Source organism: Vipera berus (assembly GCF_964194415.1).
Source record: "Vipera berus genome assembly, chromosome: 2".
NCBI lineage: Eukaryota > Metazoa > Chordata > Lepidosauria > Squamata > Viperidae > Vipera > Vipera berus.
This window is the reverse complement of record NC_138203.1, coordinates 150,135,774-150,157,388: the sequence shown is the minus strand read 5'-3', so window position 1 is coordinate 150,157,388 and position 21,615 is coordinate 150,135,774. Positions and strand designations below refer to the sequence as shown.

General features: G+C 40.3%; 1 protein-coding gene across 2 annotated transcripts in view; it reads left to right on the top strand.

Moving 5' to 3' along the window:
* Nucleotides 1-21,615, top strand: part of DIP2B (disco interacting protein 2 homolog B) — a 182,497-nt gene that overhangs the window by 130,959 nt on the left and 29,923 nt on the right. For both annotated transcript variants that reach the window (XM_081318790.1, XM_081318789.1), the window contains 12 exons: nucleotides 658-777; nucleotides 2,185-2,382; nucleotides 6,484-6,575; nucleotides 8,064-8,174; nucleotides 8,927-9,050; nucleotides 11,375-11,484; nucleotides 12,201-12,303; nucleotides 13,922-13,986; nucleotides 15,550-15,643; nucleotides 16,096-16,215; nucleotides 17,890-18,004; nucleotides 19,014-19,153. In XM_081318790.1, coding sequence (XP_081174916.1) covers nucleotides 658-777; nucleotides 2,185-2,382; nucleotides 6,484-6,575; nucleotides 8,064-8,174; nucleotides 8,927-9,050; nucleotides 11,375-11,484; nucleotides 12,201-12,303; nucleotides 13,922-13,986; nucleotides 15,550-15,643; nucleotides 16,096-16,215; nucleotides 17,890-18,004; nucleotides 19,014-19,153 — 1,392 coding nt within the window. The remainder of the gene's footprint in view (nucleotides 1-657; nucleotides 778-2,184; nucleotides 2,383-6,483; nucleotides 6,576-8,063; nucleotides 8,175-8,926; nucleotides 9,051-11,374; nucleotides 11,485-12,200; nucleotides 12,304-13,921; nucleotides 13,987-15,549; nucleotides 15,644-16,095; nucleotides 16,216-17,889; nucleotides 18,005-19,013; nucleotides 19,154-21,615) is intronic.

Genomic DNA, 21,615 nt, shown 5'->3' with positions numbered 1-21,615 from the left:
CATGACTGTTAAAGCAGAGGTACTTTTTTCCCCATTCATGCAGAATCCTGAAAAGGAATGAGGGTTCTTTATTCTGAATAGCAGACTTGTATTGTGCAATGATTATTGAAGTATATAAAGCCTTTGAAGATAATTGTCTAACTTTTAATAAGTCTCCAGTTGTCCTTGCACCCTCTGGTGGTCATGTCCTAAGGCAGTACTAGCAAAATAGTCATGAATGCAGCTATATCTATTCAGCTAAGCTCTGCTGATCAGCCAGGAATTGGGGACTGAAAAATGTTAATATATGCCATGATTGTAGCCTTAGGAGAAACACAAGGTATCTTAGATAACATCCAGCATAGGACACAATAAACCTATATATCCTGTGTGATGCCAATATTAATGGTAGATTTGAAAAGCAGAAAAATAATCAAGTATTAGTAAAATGTCTTCTGAAATATTCAGTTTATTCTACATTTGGACTGTATCCCAAATATAAGATATCTTTATATATCAGAAAGACTATGAGTTCTAATATCTCTAAAATTACAATTACACATATTTTACAAGGGCTCCCATTTCTGAGCTTGCAAAAATCTGGAGGGCAGCAACATTTCTACACTTGTTCATATTTGATGTATTTCTGGTACACTGAACTCATTTCCTATACTGTAGGTGTCCCTGTAAGTAGCAGAGTCTCCACAAAAATTCAGCAGCTACTCAATACTCTGAAGCGACCTAAACGGCCACCTCTGAAGGAGTTCTTTGTGGATGATTTTGAAGAAATTGTGGAAGGTAGGTGGATTGGGTATTTTTCTATGGACTATATTTAATTTAATTTAATTTATTAATATTTCTATACCGCCCTTCTCCCGGAGGACTCAGGGCAGTGTACAGGGCAAGAATAAAACACAGAGATTTACAAAAAATAAAAGATAATTAAATACATGCCCGATTAAAAAATACAGTTAATACATGGTAAAAACCCCAATAAAAATAGTAAAAAGACCCCACCAATCCCCCCTCAGGCCAGGCCGGCTTGCTCGAACAAGTATGTTTTCAGATCGCGGCGAAAGGAGCGAAGATCGGGCGCCGTCCGGAGCTCAACCGGTAATTGGTTCCATAACTCCGGGGCGCCCACAGAGAAGGACCTCCCCCTGGGGGCCACCAGTCGACATTCTCTGACCGGTGGCACCCTGAGGAGACCCTCTCTGTGGCTATTATCATATACCAATGCATCCTAAGCTCCTTTTGCTCACTTTTTCATATTTACTTTAAATCTTAAAGTCCATTAATTAATTAAAAGTCTTTTCCTTGGCCTACGCGTTGAGAAAAAATTATGAGATAACTCCCTCAGGTCAACAGAAGAACCACTAAGTGACTAGGAGTATATGGAATATGGATCTGTTGATTCCAGTGCCAAGTTCATTTAAAAGGGGTGTTTAGTTGAGGGTATGCCTTTATTTGGATTTAATATTGTCCTATAAAAACATTCATATGGAATAAATATTCTTTGAAGATCAAATTCCTTGAATTGAAATCACCTGATATGTTTTTTCTTGGATTTTAATAAAACACATTTTGTTTCCTCTTTCTTTTTTATTAATATAGTTATTTCTTTATTCCTTATTCCATCATCTGTTCCCACTTCAGAATTTTCTTCCCTGTTGCTCTATATAAGAAATAGTTTCTCTTTATTTCTCGAAATTGCAGTCTTCTTTGCTTCTCTAAACACCATCCAGTTTGGCCCCATTTTTGCCCTTTTCTGTCTTTGGTGTATTTTTTTTTTAAAAATCGGGCCCTATTAAAATTTTCTGGATATGAATTTTAACCTTGGTATTCAATATTGCATCTAGTAGATGGTTCACGCTATACAATATAATTATATAGTAGCAGCAACAGTAAATAGTAGGTTTCTACCAAACGAAGTTGGATTAACAATATAGTTTTCCAGGTTTGAAAGAACACACGTTTCCTGTCTCCTATTGTGAGACATTTTTCCTTAGCAACAAATATATTCAAATTGCTTTGACCTTTAACAATAGTTTTGAAAACCCTAATTATTAGAACCATTGGAGGGGAAGAGTGGGGAATACTTTGCATCACTAATAGGGGGAGAGGTAGAGTTTATTAACATTTTTAGAAAATTGTTCCATTTTGTGAAGGGTTTTAACGTTTGATTGGATGATGTTTTCTTCGTAGTTCCACAGCCAGATCCTAATCAGCCCAGACCTGAGGGACGTCAGATGACACCTGTGAAGGGAGAACCCTTGGGTGTAGTTTGCAATTGGCCTCCTGCTTTAGAAGCAGCTCTGCAACGCTGGGGAACAACACAGGCCAAGTGTCCTTGTTTGACAGCCCTGGATGTCTCTGGGAAACCCGTCTACACATTGACGTATGGTGAGCGTCATTAGCTTGATGGTCTTCATATCTCTTTGAGTTTATCTGCTTTGCTCGATGCATTAGCAGTTAATTGATGAAGTAGTGTTTTGCCAATCTGCATTTATTCTGCCCTGAATGGACATTAGACTTTTCTCTAATGTATACAGCATATATATGGATTATATATAGTTATAGTACGCTGTGTGCACAATTATTAGGCAAGTTGTATTGTGGAGGATTAATTTTCTTATTGAACAACTACAGTGCTCTTAGTCAATCCAAAATGTTAATAAACCTCAAACCTGAATATTTAAGAAAGTAAAAAGTGAGGTTTTGGCTTTCTTAGGAGAATATCTGTGTGTGCACAATTATTGGGCAACTATTAGTGTGCAGAATTATTAGGAAACTAAATGAAAAATGAAAATTTGCCCATCTCACTTGTCTATTTACATCCGTTAAAGTAAGAATAATAAACAACTCAAAATGTACAAATAAACATTTCTGACATTTCCAAAAAAAAATAATCAGTGACCAATATAGCCACCCTTCTTTTCAATAACAGTCATGGAGTCTGTCAGTTTCTTGCTCTATTGATGATCAACATTTTGTGCAACAGCAACCATAGCCTGCCAGGCACTGTTTAGAGAGGTGTACTGTTTTCCTTCATCATAAAACTACCATTTAAGAAGGGCCCACAAGTTCTCAATAGGGTTTAGGTCAGGTGAGGAAGTGGGCCATGTGATTATTCTTTCATCTTTAAGGCCTTTACTGGCTAGCCACGCAGTGGGAATATTTCGATGCATGCAATGGAGCATTGTTCTGCGTAAAAACCATAGTCTTCTTGAAAGATGCAGACTTTTTCCTGTGCCACTGCTTGAAGAAAGTGTCTTCTGAAAACTGGCAGTAGGTTTGGGAGTTGATTTTGAGCCCATCTTCAACGCAAAAAGGTCCAACTAGCTCATCTTTAATAATACCAGCCTATACCAATGCCCCACCTCCATCATGCTGTCGTCTGAGTCGAAGTGGAGCTCTGTGGCTGTTACTGATCCAGCCACAGGCCCATCCATGTGGTCCATCAAGAGTTTACTCTCATCTCATCAGTCTATAAAACCTTTGAAAAAACAGCTTCAGATATTTCTTGGCCCAGTTTTGCCGTTTCAACTTATGTGTCTTGTTCAGTGGTGGTCGGGTTTCAGCCTTCCTTACCTTGACCATGTCTCTGAGCACTAAATACCGTGTACTTCTGGGCACTCCTGGTACGTTACAATTCTGGAATGTGACAGCACTGGAGGATAATGGGTTCCTGATAGCTTCACGTTTGATTCTTCTCAAATCTTTGGCAGTTAATGTGCATCATTTTTCTCAACCATTTCTTACGACCCTGTTAACTATTTGCAACAAAATGTTTGATGGTTCCGTGATCATGCCCCAATACCTTAGTAATTTCAAGAGCGCTGCATCCCTTTGAAAGTCTTTTACAATATTTGACTTTTCAGAGTCAGTTAAATCTCTTTTTTGGCCCATTTTGCCTGAGGAAAAGAAGGTGACTAATAATTATGCACACCTTGATATAGGGTGTGGATGGCCTTAGGCCACACCCTCATTACACAAATACACATCACCTAATATGCTTATATCTACTAAGTGTTCAGGTTTATACAGCTTGGAAGTGGAAAATATGCATGAAAATGCTGATATGTTCAAAATACTCATTTGCCTAATAAGTGTGCACACTGTTTATATAGTTACATCTATGATAACCATAGCACAAATTGCATATTAAGTTTCACCAGGTAGTGAGCAAAGCAAAAGAGGTTGTATACAAGTGAAACTCGAAAAATTAGAATATCGTGCAAAAGTTCATTTATTTCAGTAATGCAACTTAAAAGGGGAAACTAATATATGAGATAGACTCATTACATGCAAAGCAAGATAGTTCAAGCCGTGATTTGTCATAATTGTGATGATTATGGCTTACAGCTCATGAAAACCCCAAATCCACAATCTCAGAAAATTAGAATATTGTGAAAAGGTGCAATATTCTAGGCTCAAAGTGTCCCACTCTAATCAGATAATTAAGCCATAACATCTGCAAAGGGTTCCTGAGCCTTTAAATGGTCTCTCAGTCTGGTTTAGTAAGAATCACAATCATGGGGAAGACTACTGACCTGACAGTTGTGCAGAAAACCATCATTGACACCCTCCATAAGGAGGGAAAGCCTCAAAAGGTAATTGCAAAAGAAGTTGGATGTTCCCCAAGTGCTGTATCAAAGCACATTAATAGAAAGTTATGTGGAAGGGAAAAGTGTGGAAGAAAAAGGTGCACAAGCAGCAGGGATGACCGCAGCCTGGAGAGGATTGTCAGGAAAAGGTCATTCAAAAGTGTTGGGGACTTTCACAAGGAGTGGACTGAGGCTGGAATCATGCATCAAGAGCCACCACACACAGACGGATCCTGGACATGGGCTTCAAATATCATATTCCTCTTGTCAAGCCGCTCCTGAACAACAAACAATGTCAGAAGCGTCTTACCTGGGCTACAGGAAAACAGACCTGGTCTGTTGCTCAGTGGTCCAAAGTCCTCTTTTCTGATGAGAGCAACTTTTGCATCTCATTTGGAAACCAAGGACCCAGAGTCTGGAGGAAGAATGGAGAGGCACACACTGCAAGATGCTTGAAGTCCAGTGTAAAGTTTCCACAGTCTGTGTTGATTGGGGGAGCCATGTCATCTGCTGGTGTTGGTCCACTGTGCTTCATTAAGTCCAGGGTCAACGCAGCCGTCTACCAGGAGATTTTGGAGCACTTCATGCTTCCTTCCGCAGACGAGCTTTATGGGGATGCTGACTTCATTTTCCAGCAGGACTTGGCACCTGCCCACACTGCCAAAAGCACCAAAACCTGGTTCAATGACCGTGGGATTACTGTGCTTGATTGGCCAGCAAACTCGCCTGACCTGAACCCCATAGAGAATCTATGGGGCATTGCCAAGAGAAAGATGAGAGACATGACACTGAACAATGCAGAAGAGCTGAAGGCCGCTATTAAAGCATCCTGGTCTTCCATAACACAGGCTGATAGCTTCCATGCCACGCCCCATTGAGGCAGTAATTGCTGCAAAAGGGGCCCAAACCAAGTACTGAGTACATATGCATGCTTATACTTTTCAGAGGTCCGATATTCTATGTACACTCCTTGCTTTATTGATTGCATGTAATATTCTAATTTTCTGAGATTGTGGATTTGGGGTTTTCATGAGCTGTAAGCCATAATCATAACAATTATGACAAATCACAGCTTGAACTATCTTGCTTTGCATGTAATGAGTCTATCTCATATATTAGTTTCCCCTTTTAAGTTGCATTACTGAAATAAATGAACTTTTGCACAATATTCTAATTTTTTGAGTTTCACCTGTATATTAAAAAAAAACAGGTAATCCAAAGTAATGAGAATACTGTTACTATTCTATTTTGTAGATGTAAATTGTGATATGTTTGGATTTTATTTAGGATATAGCAAAAACGTGTGGTTGTGTATGTCGGGTATACAGCATCTCTATTTGCTACTTTCTGCTCCATAGCAAGTAAAGCCTCATTCAGGATGGCCAGCAACTATCACTCTCTGGCCGGCATTACAGTGAAGAACACAATCCTAAGAGAAGAAGCACCTTACTTGTTCTTTGCTTGCTCAGAGTTAGTACCATTGTGCAGGATATATTCTTGCCTCTCTTGGCTGTCATCCCCAATATTATTCACAGGACAATTTATTTCATTAAGATTGTCATCTAAGGCATCTTATCTTCTTGGGCCAAAGTGAATGCCAGTTAAGGTCATGGCCTTTTCAGTGGGTCCAACCTTGAACCATTCTGTGGGTGTTCCTTTTTATGGTTTCTAAGACATTATATGAAGATCTTGTTTTCTTGTGCATTTATTGGGATTTAGTCTTTATTCAACTGCTGAATTTAAATTTTCCCTTCATACTGCAAACCAAGTCAGATATCACGGTTGAAATATGAATACTTCTTCGATAAATAATAAATATTATGTGTGTGTGAGTATAATGCTGATGGTATGTTGCTAATGTCACAAATGTGTTGATTGCTTTTTCTCTTTATTCCAGGCAAGCTGTGGAGCAGAAGTGTTAAGTTGGCATATACACTATTGAACAAGCTGGGCACCAAAAATGAGCCTGTATTGAAGCTTGGAGACAGGGTAAGATGCTTTACCTACTAACTACTTACCTACTTATGATAAACAAGAGTAATCAATCACGTGTACAGGTAGTTCTCACTTAACAGTAATTGGGAATACAATTTTAATTGATCAGTAGATGCTTAGTGCAGGGGTCAGCAACCTGAAACAGCAAAAGAGCCACTTGGAACCAGTTCCGTCACACACACAAAAAGTTGGAGCTGCAAAATGTGCATGCGCATGCGTGCATGCACGCGCATGTGCAGAACAAGGCAAAACGTGCACCAGCCCTGCCCCCGTCCACCTCTAGTGCCGTCCTGGCTTTTCCTCCTTCAGAAAAAACTGCTCTCCCCCTACCCTGCGCGCTCTCTCTCTCTCTCTCTGGAACTTTTTTCTTTCCGCCTTTTATGAAGCTTCTGGATCAGCTCCTGCCCTGGATCGCTTACACTGCACCGATCCTCGGCAGCCCCGATGCCCACGCCGCATCCTGAGCCGCATGCACCTGTCGCCGCCCGGTGCCACCAGCTTACCGGGTGGGAGGGGGACTCGCAGGCTGAGACGACCGCGGAGGGCCGCGCGAAGACAAGGAAAGAAACGGCCTTTCAGAGGATCCCGCCTGGGCCCCCCTCAGAGGCAATGGGCCCTTCCCCAGCTAAAGGAAGCCTCATGAGCGTCTCCTGCAGTGCAGCTTCCCCGAGCCGGGAGGCACCTGCGCAGCAGCAGAGGCAGGTCTCCCTGGCGACGGGCACTGGGTCACGGTGCTGCCTTCAGCCCGGGCGCCACTGGAGACACCCGAGCGCCCTGCCCCTCCCCCCGGGGCCTCCAAACCTCCGCAGGACTGGGAGGTTTGGCGGCTTAAAGAGCCACATGCAGCTCCGGAGCCGCAGGTTGCCAACCAGTGGCTTGGTGACAATAATATGGCAGTTCCAGTGCTGCTTGGTGGGGGAGGTGCTCGGTTGGTGAGAATTTTGAGGACCAATTGTAAGTACAGGTAGTCCTCGACTTAACCACCACAATTGAGCCTAAAATTTCTGTTGCTAAGCAGGACAGTTAAGTGAGTTTTATCCCATTTTATAACCTTTCTTGTCATCGTTGTTAAGAGAATTGTTGCAGTTTTGAGTTAGTAATATGGTTGTTAAGTGAATCTGACTTTCCCATTGACTTTGCTTGTCAGAAGGTCACGAGGTGATCACATGACCCTGGGATACTGCAGCCATCAAATTCAGACCATTGCCCAACGTCCCAATTTTTATCATGTGACCATGAGGATGCTGCAATCTTCATAAGTACAAAAAATGGTCATAAGTTACTTTATGAATGAGTTAACCAAGCACAACATGTATTTATTATAATTGGTAGAACTTTTAATTTTTTTGTGAATAACTCTGTGAAAGTTACTCATGTACTTTGTTCAGTTAAAATATCCGCTTTCACCTGTTAAATGTAATGGTTAAAACACTAATGCTGTTTTCCCTTCTTTCTCTAATGGAGTATTTTTGTGAATCACAGGTAGCCCTTGTTTATCCCAACAATGATCCTGTCATGTTCATGGTGGCGTTCTATGGCTGTTTGCTGGCTGAAGTCATCCCCGTGCCTATAGAGGTGCCTCTAACCCGAAAGGTAATGATGATTGATCGTAGAGGAGACATAAGCTATAAAAGCAAATTAGAAACAAACAAGTTGTTGGTCTTTGATGCACTTAACATTCTTGAGGTTTCAACCAGTTGCTCCTTTGCTAATTTCGCAGGCTTGCAACGAGATGTTCAAGTGGTCCTCCATTTCACAGCTATTATATAGACAAAAATCACAAAACCATGGTGTCTTTTCTCTGTATGCTCATTGTGCGTGCCGATATAGTGTGAAATAGGAGAAAAATCTCATGGCTCAATTCTCATCAGAATTAAGCACTTTGTTAAAAAAAAAACAGTGGGAGCATTGCTGTCTATTCTGCATTCCATTGAGTTTTATAGCAGTTAGTCACATAATGGAAGGGTAGATCCCGTGTTCACGGAAAACCTCTGATATTGTGTTTTAAACATTATTGTGCTTGTTTAAAGTTTGACATTTTTACACTTTTCAATTTTAATACAATTAAGATTGAGTAAGGTTTATTGAAACTTTTTCTTATTAAAGAGATTGCAATTCAGATGGCAAGTTGCATTTATTAAAGGGTCAGATTTTAGGCAATGGTTATGCTTTTCTATGATTGAGATTATTCTCAAACCACAATCTGGATATGCGCACTTGCTCAGCTTTGTCACAATTTTACTGTCCCATTTACTAATGCTTTACTAATATATAGGTTTTGTGTGGTTAAAAGTGACATTAGTTACTAGTCTGCAGATTATAGTTGTTCCCTTCCTTTTCCTCAGGATGCTGGTGGCCAGCAGATTGGCTTTCTACTGGGTAGTTGTGGCGTTGCTTTGGCCCTCACCACTGAAGTTTGCCTGAAGGGACTCCCCAAAACACAAAATGGAGAAATTGTGCAATTCAAGGGTTTGTTATATTGCATTTATTATGCTTTATAGAAGAAAACCAAAACCAACAAATGGTTGATTTCTTCCTCAAAAATGTATACAGGTAGTCCTCGACTTACAATGGTTCATTTAGTGACCGTTCGAAGTTACAACAGCACTAAGAAAAATGACTCATGACCATTTTTCACAAGTATTACCATTGCAGCATCCCCATGGTCACATGATCAAAATTTAGACAACTGACTCGGTTGCAGTGTCCTGGGGTCATGTGATCCACCTTTTGCTAACTTCTGACAAGCAAAGTCAATGGGGAAGCCAGACTCACTTAACAATCATGTTACTTAACAACTGCTGTGATTTACTTAACAACGGTGGCAAGAAAGGCTGTAAAATGGAGCAGAACTCATTTAACAATTGTCTCACTTAGCAAGAAAAACTTTGGGCTCAATTGTTGTAAATCAAGGACTATCTGTTATTAAACTTTGAAAATGAAAAAGGGAAAGTCTGGGATAGTGGAAAAAATGATAAGGACTGAACGGAAGCAAAGTGAGAGTACTGTATTGTATATGGGTTTCTGAGACCAACTTTCTCATAGATAAAATCATGTGACCCTGAATGAGACTTTTAGCCAGGGCTGGGCATCTTGTGACACATACACACAACTCAGTTTTGTTCCCCTGAACTATCTCAAATTTGGCAGTTTTTTCCTGACTTTCAGATTAGAATTTTGCTGGAGTTTCTTTAAAATAACAAAGAATATAGATGGGCTAAACCTTTGCTATTCTTAACATACAGGTAGTCCTTGCTTAATGACTGGTTGCTTAATGACCATTATGGCAGACCACCGCCCCCCTCCCAAGAGATACTTTCGACGCAGTCCTGAAGTTATGGTCATAGCAATGTTCCTGTGGTTGTTTGCCCTTACCAGAGGTCATAGGGATGCTGCAGTGCCCCCCCATCTCCCCCCCCTTTCCCCCATTGGGTTTCTGCAGACCTTTTACTCCCCCACCAGGTCCCTGCAGACATTTCCTCCCACACATACACCAAGTCCTGCAGGGCTTTCCTTCTCTAACTGGATCCCAGCAGGATTGTCCCTCACATACTGGGTCCCCACAGGCCTTAGGCCTGATTTTCACCCACCAGTGGGGGAAACCCACGTGGGGAAAGAATTGCAAGGAATTGTGGGGGTGAAGGTCTGAGGGACCCAAGGAGTGGGAAATGGAGCCTGGGGTGTTTCGGGGGGGGGCGGCTTTGGGAGTCTCAGTGGAGATGGACCTGGGCCTGCGTTAGATCACCCCCACCCCGAGGCACTCCGCACTCGGTTTTATGACCTGTTTGTTTAACAGCCACACCAAGGAGAGCAAGGGGTGGAGGTAATCAGACAACACTGTCTTGCTTTACAGCCATCATGATGTGACCACAACAGGGAGGCTCATATGTCGAGGACAACATGTAATTGCTTTTTGTTAAAAACTTATATCCATCCCCTAAATGGGTAAAAAAAATTCAACAGTTAATCAGCACCGTAGCAATCTCAATGCATTGTATATACTATGTCCCCTGAAGTTTTTGAAATTTAAAATTTTAAAAAGTTTTTGAATATTTTTTTAAAAGTAATGAAAATGGTTGCCTACCTCTACTTCTCCACCAGTTGTAAATAATGTAATTAACCTGAATATAGTTAAATTGTAAGTCTACTTGGCATAAGCAGGTTATGAATCTAACTGTCACAAAAATATATAGCATCTGTCCTTCCTCTATTAGAGGAATTATTAGCTTGTTAGGCCTCAAAAATTAGAACTATCTGTGCTTCTGCTGTTGAACCCAGCAACCACACTATCTTTCATAATGGGAATGAACTGGGACTACGTTATCTTCTTGTTCCATGGCTTTGAACCCAAATAATGAAGCTCTAAATAGCCTTACACATTGAGTATCATTTCATGCTGTGAAAATAATATATTCTGCTTATTTTTCCCAGTTTCACATATTTGTAAACGGTGCATAGCAACTTCATCCAATTATGGAAAAATAGTAATAAATAGATTTTTCAGTAGCACAATTATTTCTCTGTAAAGAGGGTTTCTGCAAAATCTGTTGGTTTTCTGAGACAGCCCTAATTTCATCATCCCTTTTATGGTCTATCCTCAGTCTATTTATTGTTATAGCCTGTTTCCATTTAAATTAACTTTTCGTGAGGATTAGACATCCAACACTAAGAAAACGGGGGAAATAAATTTGGGATAGCAAACTGATTTGAATGAGCCAAATTCAATGATTTGCAGCATAAATGCATCCCTAACAGCTTGTGGCCTGAAATCTGAGTCTCTTTTTTGGTTCTAGGTTGGCCAAGGCTCAAGTGGGTGGTTACAGATTCCAAGTATCTCTCCAAAACACCAAAGGATTGGCAGCCCAACATTTCAAATGCAGGGACCGAACCAGCTTACATTGAGGTATATAAAGGAAATGGAATTTGACAAAATAAATTATGTTACGATTGTTAATACCTTCAGGTCATTTCAAATATTTTATGCAGCAGGTATGTCCCCTTTTTCTTGAAAATGTATGCTTTAAGATTAATTTAGATTTTGTTCATAATCTCAGTCCATGTATCATAGGGAATTAACAAATGTGACACAAATATTTAAAAATTGAAAACACGCTTCATCTGGAACAAAGAAGCAGAATTATTGAATACCTTCTCAGTATTTAGCATGTTTAAAAACAAGAACTGCATACCTTTCCAGTATAACAGCATTTGGATGTGCCTTATCTGATTTTGGCTTTATGGAGAATTTATCTTTTGACGAACTAGTATCTAACTTTACGGTGTACTCTGCTACTTTTATAGCAGGTTTCCTCTGTCTATTTTTTATCTGGTTGATCTTTTCTGTGCTAAGGCTTGCAGATCTCTATGTCACAAATATCCCACATTTATTTAGAATGCGGATGATGTAAGGAAAGAAAAAACAGGCTTACATTTTTTGCATTATGACCAACACTGAGTGCTTGTGGAGGTGGACTCTACTACACAAGCACACAAGCATGGTTATGAAAAGAGAGAAAGACCCACTGGCTGCAACTTTATGAATCATAATGTAAATATAATTATAGTGATTCCTGATAGGGGAAGTTTAATTGATTATGTTGTTAACATTCTTTTTTTCAGTATAAGACTAGCAAGGAGGGGAGCGTGATGGGTGTAACTGTGTCCCGAATTGCTCTCTTGTCTCATTGTCAGGCTCTGTCTCAGGCATGCAACTACTCCGAAGGTGAGTCCTGTGGTACTTCTCATACTGCATACAAGGTTAAATAGTTTTGCTTAGAATGGGGGTCCCCAGCCCCTGGACCCTGGACCGGTACCAGGCCGCAGCATGCCAACAACCAGTCGACACAAACAAGCAAAGCCTCATCCATGGGATGCAGGCAGTACACAAAACCACACACTCTCCAATCCATGGAAAACCTTTCTCCATGGAACTGGTCCCTGGTGCCCTTTGGCTTAGAAGAAGAAGACAAATTGCTCTAGGAATGTCTGGCCGTATAAAGTGAATGGATGAATCTCTATCTCTCTATATCTGGCTGGCTGGCTGGCTGGCTGGCTGGCTATCTATCTATCTATCTATCTATCTATCTATCTATCTATCTACCTACCTACCTACCTACCTACCTACCTATTCATATCTAATATTAAACCAAGCCTAATGCAGTGTGAACTCCTCAAAATTCTGTGCTTCATACATTTAAGAATCCCTTGCAAAATTATGAACCATTCACACTGCCAAATAGGTAAACCACAACAGGGAGGGATGCTCATGTGATATAGAGTGTATGAATGAACATGTGACATCAGCATAGTTTTTAATCTGCATAATCAGATATCGGCATAAGTTATTCTGGGAAACAGTTTGGGGCTGGTAGTAATTGCCATTTTTATTTTAACAGATAAGGATATTTTCTTCTCTCTAGACATATTGCCTTCCTGCCTCTTTCATTTCTAGCATGCTGAATTTTAAGAAAACATAATAAAGTACCATCATAGCAGTTAAAATGAAAGTTTTGTTATTTATAATTGAAATACCTAACCCTAAACTTTTTTGGTTGGGATCCCGAAGCTCCTTATTATTGCCAAGGCAGGGCAATACGTCACTGTTTTTTCTTTTCTTCCATATCCCTGAGAGTCATTCAATAATGAGATGGGTGGCATATAAGTTAAATAAATAAATATCTGTGGAGACGAGCATATACAAGCTTTCCTGGTTCCTGACTGCCATTTTCACTGCAGATTTTTTATTTTATTATTTCCTGCCTTTATTATTTTTACAAATAACTCAAACTGGCGAACATATTCAATGCACCTCCTTATTCCTATTTTCTCCACAACAACCCTGTGAGATGAATTGGGCTGAAGGAGAGTGACTGGCCAAAGTCACCCAGCTGGCTTTTATGGCTAAGATAGAACTAGAACTCACAGTCTCCCGCTTTATAGCCTGATACCTTAACCACTAGGCAAAATTTGCTAATTTCCCATTGAAATGTTCATTGAACCATGTAGTTACATCAGTTTCTATGCCTCTTCACAATGATGTCAAAATAACAAAGCATCTGTTGTAATGCCACAATTGAAGTGTTTTCTGTTAAGTACCTGCATGGACCTTTGTGATGCAGGTATAAAAAGAGTGGTGTTTGCATTTTGTACTCAATCTTTGTCCACTCCGATGAATGCTGAAGAGTGGCTAATATCAGATCATAACCCAGGTTTCTTATAGACATTGAAACCAAATACAACTATAGTCTTTTTCATTTTTCTTCTAATAAAAAGAACCCAATTTTTGCAGCAGAGTTGTGTATTTTGAATTTCAAAAATAAGTATCATTATATTCGTTTTAGGTGAAACCATAGTGAATGTCCTGGATTTCAAAAAGGATGCAGGATTGTGGCACAGCATGCTAACGGTGAGTCGGTCTTTTGAGGGTATTTTCATAAATTCCACTAAAACTAGGCTTAGTGTTAAAAATGATGGAGCCTTTAAAAATGGCATGATCATGGTCTCATGAAAAGTGGAAAAATAGATCTTGTAATTAATGTTTTCACTTAGAATAGAGATGGATAATAACCTTTTTGGTGACCATAACATCATTTAACTTTTCTTTCTGAGATGGTGGTAGCTCCAGAGGGGCCTATGTGGAACTACATCATATATTTGGAAAGGGCTGAGATGTCTGTTTTTACTGGTTTAATATTTGGGGGAATTCCATTATAGTATTCATGTTCCTGCTGAAAATGTCACAAATCATTTTGATTGCTGACTGATAGCTGTTTCCCCACCAAATGGTAGTGGTCTGGCCAGAGAAGCCTCTGAAAGTCATATCAAACCGGTTTGAGGGCTGAGAGGCAATGGGCACTGGATTTGCCACTTGTAAGTTAGCTCCCTCCCTCTGTATTCTAAGTTAGAATAAAGGTGTTTCTATTCCTTGAGGGTATATTTCTTTCATTCTTTTGTTGAGTTTGCATTGTGATTTTTTTGTGCGTGTGAAGCAATGCTCAAGGAAGCTAGTGTAATGATAATAGGTAAAGGTAAAGGTTCCCCTGCACATGCGTGCTAGTCGTTTCCATTTCAAAGCCGAAGCGCCAGGGCTTGTCCAAGGACGTCTCTGTGATCATGTGGCCGGCATGACCAGACGCCAAAGGCGCACGGAACGCTGTTACCTTCCCACCGTAGTGGTCCCTATTTTTCTACTTGCATTTTTACGTGCTTTCGAACTGCTAGGTTGGCAGAAGCTGGGACGAGTAACAGGCGCTCACTCTGTTACGCGGCACTCGGGATTTGACCCGCCAAACTGCCGACCTTCTGATCGACAAGCTCAGCGTCCTAACTCACTGAGCCACCGATAATAGAATGATATATATAATGAAACATGAAATAGCTGCATCCCTAAAAGTCAATCTGGGCAAAGGCATTGTCCAAATAATAAAGTCTTCCCAGTACAAGAAGGCTGATGGAGATTAGGCTAGCCAAAGCCCGTTTTAGGAGATTGGGAACTATATTACAAGGCAATCACTCTGATTCTCACCAAAAGCCTGAAAAGCCCCTCTCAACGCCCTGGTGCAGGTAGAGAATGTGGATTTTCACAAAAGTTGATCCTATGGAATTTGTGGCTACACCAAGTCAGTTTGTTGGGATAGGGGAATTGTTCTCTGTGTTTGATTGGTGCCCATCTAGACTCCGGCTGCAAACTCTGAAGTAGGAAATGTCATGCCACAGCATGCTTTACTTGACATTTCAACCAGTGATGTCAGTGTACGGAGAAAAACTGTTTGGGGATCCAGCTTTTGAATTTATGAACCAAAAACTGAATAGAACTGTCTGATGATCAGGAAGCATGGCTTTAGGTGAATCAATTGCACAAAAGCTTTCAGGGCTTTGTTGTTTGTCTTCCTGAGTGGACTATTTTATTTTTTTTATCTGTATCTTTTGTTGTTGTTTTGGTAAAAAAAATCACTTTTTGTTTTCTCAGAGTGTAATGAACAAGCTGCATACCATCAGCGTGCCCTATGCAGTGATGAAAACCTGCCCTCTTTCTTGGGCACAGAGGGTTCACACTCACAAAGGTATTGTGGATATTGAATTGTATGATGGATTATCTCTAGTGTTTTTAGCTCCTGCAAAAAATGAATGGGGCAGGTGGTATTTAAGAACACCCAAGAGAACTCTAATCCCACTCCAATTCCCTTATAGCCAGATGTTGGGGGAGGGTGGACTGACAATAGGTATTGAGCTATGAAGTCAAAAGCATATTACCAGGACACATGATCCACCTGCACCATTGCTTTGATTATCCCAGATTTTGCATACTTTTTTCATGGAATAGTCCTAGTTCCTTTTGATAAACCAATTTCCTCTTCCCAAGTCTGCCTTGAACATGGTTCTAAAAAGTATCCATATATTAAACCTTTTTCATTTGTTTTTCAGATTCAGAGAACACCCCTGTGGATGGTTCTCATAAATATGCCTTTGTTTCTGTGTATTGATTTCTACTTTCTCTTCGGTCCTGTATTTGCAGCTAAAGTAGCTTTGGTGAAATGTCGAGATTTGCACTGGGCCATGATGGCTCACCGGGACCAAAGAGATGTCAGCTTAAGTTCCCTACGGATGCTGATCGTAACTGATGGTGCTAATCCCTGTGAGTAGGCATTGATAGTATTGCCTGCTTGTTAAACAGATTTTTTTCCCCCCTGAATTTCTCTGATGTCTGTATGGGTGAGAGGAGAAGGGTTGGGCATTCACCAAAGGACAGACTGTATCATCCTTGAAAATGTATATTCATTTTTCATTCTTTATTCCTTGCAAACTACAGGAATAGAAAGGCAAATGTGTGTTAAACAACGGCTTGCTTTTTTTTACAGTTCTGATGTACAGGCTAATGTTTGTCTTACATTTGATGAATGTATGACAAACATTTAAATAATGTACACTTGCATCAAACACTGAGATGCTGAATCTAAACTGGTAGTCCTTTGGTCTTTAATGAACAGTGCAAGGGTTTGGACTCATTGGTCTAAATGTCCCCTTGCACGGTTCATCAAAGACCGAAGGACTACCAGTTTAGATTCAGTATCTCAGCATTTGATGAGGACTTTTCTCTGATTATGACTTTATTTCATGAAGGATTTCTAATCTACCTTTTTTGAGTGTTCAGGGCAGATGATATCACTGAAGCCAACATTCAGAGCATTAATATATTTTAAGTCACTTATGAAGAATAAATAGGTGAGGTTGCTTTGTATACAAAGGTCACTTTTGCTACAAATAGGAAAGTGAAGTGGCAGTATCATCACTGTCCCTGAAGCAAGTTTTACCTTTCCTTGTCTTAAGAAGAGTTAAATGGTGTCATGCTGAATGGTATCAGCAAAGTGGTAAAATAAATGATGGAGGGATAAAAGGACTTCTCAGCCTCAGTTTGTTAATAGCTTGAATTTTACTTCCAATCCTCAGTAAAATAACCAAAGCTTGTGCAGAATTCATATATAAATTCTATCATTAAAGGGGAGAAGTGGAAATATTCCTCTAAAAGGAATATTTTAAAAACCTAGTAGCTTTAATGGGCCACCTAAGGGATGGAAGCAGGAGGGGCGGCCTAACTGTGTTTGAATTGCTCATGAGGAATGATCCAAAGGTCTTTGAAAGAAATGAACAACAGATTTTCATGGGATTCCTGCTGTTCAGTTGGCTTAATGAATTGTCTGTCCAGATGGTGCTAGGAAGAAAGGAGATTTGAATGTAGTTATGATTTCTGGATCAGGGAGACTGCAGCAGGGAAAAGTGTGCATTGCTCTCCCGGGCAGGATGCAGTCTCTTACTTGAAATTGTATTTTATGATTCAGAAAGAATCTGCAAAAGCTTCTCGCTGTGCAAGCCGTTATTCAGAATTGCATTCTATATTTAACATTAGTTCTGGTAATTTCTTTTTGGATGCTGGGGGGGAAAAACACACAGGTGGGAGGTTATTTTGATTTTGCATTGCATAACCCAGCATTGCAGCTTTATTTCTGGAAGAGTTTATGCCAGCTTTTGTGCATGGTTGATCTACAGGCAAACCCTCTGCAAATGATGATGTAAGATGCTCAAAGTTAGAGTCTGCATTACAGCATTGTAATTAAATGAAGCAGTTTAATTTTAGAAAAAGGTACTCTGTTGTAGCAATTACACATATGTGCAGTGCATTAAATCTTTTAGAAAGCAAATTACATTTAGAGGTCTTATAAATAGCAGTCATCGTGGCTTTTAAAGAAGCCTTTGTGTTCCTGTTGTCAAGCCCTAATTCACTATTTCAAATAAGAATATAATTGCTTTCCAGGGTCTGTGTCCTCGTGTGATGCTTTCCTGAGTCTATTCCAGAACTATGGACTTAAACCAGAGGCTATATGTCCTTGTGCTACATCTCCTGAAGCAATGACTGTGGCTATCCGGAGGTAAAATTGGATTTTGTTTTTCCAGGACATTTCCATTATCTGCTAAAGAGACACTATTAATTTATATTTCATATACTATATCATTTCTTATCTGGCATTTCAGAAGCTAAAATTAGATTCAGTTCTTGAACAGCTACTTCACTATTAAGTAACTGTGATCTTCTCCATATGACAAATAGTTCTAACATGTTTACGATTGAGACATTCACACTGAACGTTGAGTGGAGAGACAAATAAAAACATTCCGAAGGAGAACAAAGTACAGTGAATGAAACATGTTTTTGTAATGAATATATATTGCAGAAGTATATTAAAAAAATCTCTGTTTTGCTATTTTTTGTTTTGTGCTGACTTATCTCATGCAGAATATATCAGTATTGCGCAGAGGGGGTGGTGTTGGTAGCCCAGTTACCCATATCCTGTGCAAATCTATTGCTTACTATAATTTAATTTAAAGATTATAATGAACATTGGTCACCTTGTATTTTGCTCATATAATTAACTTTCTCCCAGTCCACCAAGTGATTACAATTTTTCCTACCATTACATGGGAGCAAACATTCAATAGAATTTATTCACCGAGACTCCATAGCCATTATTCTATGGAGTTTGTTGTGTTCCTTTCCAAATACTTCCTTCTTATGGGAATTGTAACACTCGGATGACCAAGAAAAGCCTGGCTATCTAAAAATAATTTTCAAAATGGTGGAATCCAGCAGTGTCTTCCTGCATATTACATTATGGTGTATGGAGAAGGACAAGTGAGATAAGTTCGACTTTTTTCCTGAGGGATCTCAAGCTCCAGCAAGCTGATTCAGTTACAAAATTGTGCCTTAAAATATGGAACCAGATGCAGATTTAGTTAGTTCCTTTTGTTGCAGCTTCTGTAAATAAATGGGAGTTGGAAATTCAACCCAATCTATGGTGAAACACCCAGTGATTTACTCATAGATTCTGATTCATCTTTGTACAACTTTGCGGTCATAATAGCATCTGCCTGCCTTTTCAGACCTGGTGTTCCCGGGGCACCTTTGCCTGGAAGAGCTATCTTATCAATGAATGGTTTGAGCTATGGTGTCATTCGTGTAAATACAGAAGATAAGAATTCTGCTCTCACCATACAGGATGTTGGTCATGTTATGCCAGGTGGTAAGTGTCCTTCAAATGGAAAGATATGTTACAAGGCTCTCAGATTGCTTCCTTCAAGGTCCTGCTAAGATAACAAGCTTCATTTGGATCCTCTGGCCCCTGAACTGTTTGCACTCCAGAGTTTCCTTTTAAGAACTACAGTTGAATTTAAAGAATTGGCATCTAAGCTTTCATTATTTTCTTTTTCCCTCCCCCCCCCCTTCTTTTTGTGCCTGTGCATCTGCGTACCCAGGGTGTCTTTTGGAATATAACATTGTAGATTTGAGTGCTCCCTTCCTTCTATTAATAATGTGTGTGCCATTTTAAGAGCCTTTTCGGTTGAAGAGTAAAGGAAATGTGTGCTTAGATAAATAAATAATAGGAGTAAAGCATTCATAATGTGTACCACGTAGTTTACTTTGCTACTGCTGGAATCCCAGCTGCTGGGTATCATCCTCTGCTGTTGCATTCTTGAGCCTCTGCATGCTGACAGCAGATCTCTTCATCTACTTGGATATTCAAGTCATTTGAGGCTTATTTAATTCACTGAGTAAGAAAATGGGGCATTGCGTTTGCCTAATCTTTCTTCTGCTTGGGGTTCGCATTACCTTGCTTCTAGGGCCCTATTGGGTCTTCCCACATGCTTGCAACTAATTCTCACTCTCCACCCCTCCCTCCTATTCTGTGTGCAGAAGTCTGGAAGCCGAAAAATATGCAGAGTAAGTGAAATAGTTTTTGCATGAACAGAATTCCAGAAACAGGCTTTTTCAGGAGGAAAAAAATGACCAAGTGCTTTGTTTGACTCAAATGTTTTAAACAGCAAATACAACTGTGGGCACTGGCACTGATTTAAATATGCTGTTTGCTTTTTATACGATAGGCAACCATATTGTGCACCGAATCCTTGGAAGGTATTCAGCTGCTATTGTATTTCATTTCCTGTCTTCTTAAATACCATTCTGTATTTTCAGCTAAATTCCTGTCCTTGTGTCAGGTTGTTGTTGTTGTTAGCTGCGAAGTCGTGTCCGACCCATCGCGACCCTATGGACAACATTCCTCCAGGCCTTCCTGTCTTCTACCATCTTCTGGAGTCCATTTAAGCTCACGCCTACTGCTTCAGTGACTCCATCCAGCCACCTCATTCTCTGTCGTCCCCTTCTTCTATTGCCCTCGATCTTTCCCAGCATTAGGCTCTTCTCCAGTGAGTCCTTCCTTCTCATTAGGTGGCCAAAGTATTTGAGTTTTAGCTTCAGGATCTGGCCTTCTAAAGAGCAGTCAGGATTGATCTCCTCTAGGACTGACCGGTTTGATCGCCTTGCAGTCCAAGGGACTCGCAGGAGTCTTCTCCAGCACCATAGTTCAAAGGCCTCAATTCTTTGGCGCTCAGCCTTTCTTATGGTCCAACTTTCACTGCCATACATTGCAACTGGGAAGACCATAGCCTTGACTATACGCACTTTTGTTGACAGGGTGATGTCTCTGCTTTTTAGTGTGCTGTCTAGATTTGCCATGGCTTTCCTCCCCAGGAGCAAGCGTCTTTTAATTTCTTGGCTACAGTCCCCATCTGCAGTGATCTTGGAGCCCAGGAAAACAAAATCTGTCACTACCTCCATTTCTTCCCCATCTATTTGCCAGGAATTGAGAGGGCCAGTTGCCATGATCTTGGTTTTCTTAATGTTAAGTTTCAACCCAAGTTTTGCACTCTCCTTCTTCACCCGCAACAAGAGGCTCTTTAGTTCTTCTTCACTTTCTGCCATTAGAGTGGTATCATCTGCGTATCTTAGGTTGTTGATATTTCTTCCGGCAATCTTAATTCCAACTTTTGATTCATCTAGCCCTGCCTTTCTCATGATGTGCTCTGCATATAAGTTAAATAGGCAGGGCGACAGTATACAGCCTTGCCGGACTCCTTTCCCAATTTTGAACCAATCAGTGGTTCCGTGTCCAGTTCTCACTGTTGCTTCTTGACCCGCATATAGGTTTCTCAAGAGACAAATAAGATGGTCTGGTACTCCCATCTCTTTAAGAACTTGCCACAGTTTGTTATGATCCACACAATCAAAGGCTTTAGCATAGTCAATGAAGCAGAAGTAGATGTTTTTCTGGAACTCTCTAGCTTTCTCCATGATCCAGCGTATGTTGGCAATTTGATCTCTAGTTCCTCTGCCTCTTCGAAATCCTGCCTGTACTTCTGGTAGTTCTCGATCCACATACTGCTGAAGTCTAGCTTGTAGGATTTTAAGCATGACTTTACTAGCATGAGAAATGAGTGCAATGGTGCGATAGTTTGAACATTCTTTGGCACTGCCTTTCTTTGGAATTGGAATGTAAACTGATCTTTTCCAATCCTGTGGCCACTGTTGAGTTTTCCAAATTTGCTGGCAAATTGAGTGTAGCACTTTTACTGCACTGTCTTTTAAGATTTTGAATAGCTCAGCTGGAATACTGTCACCTCCACTAGCTTTGTTGTTGCTCAGCTTTTC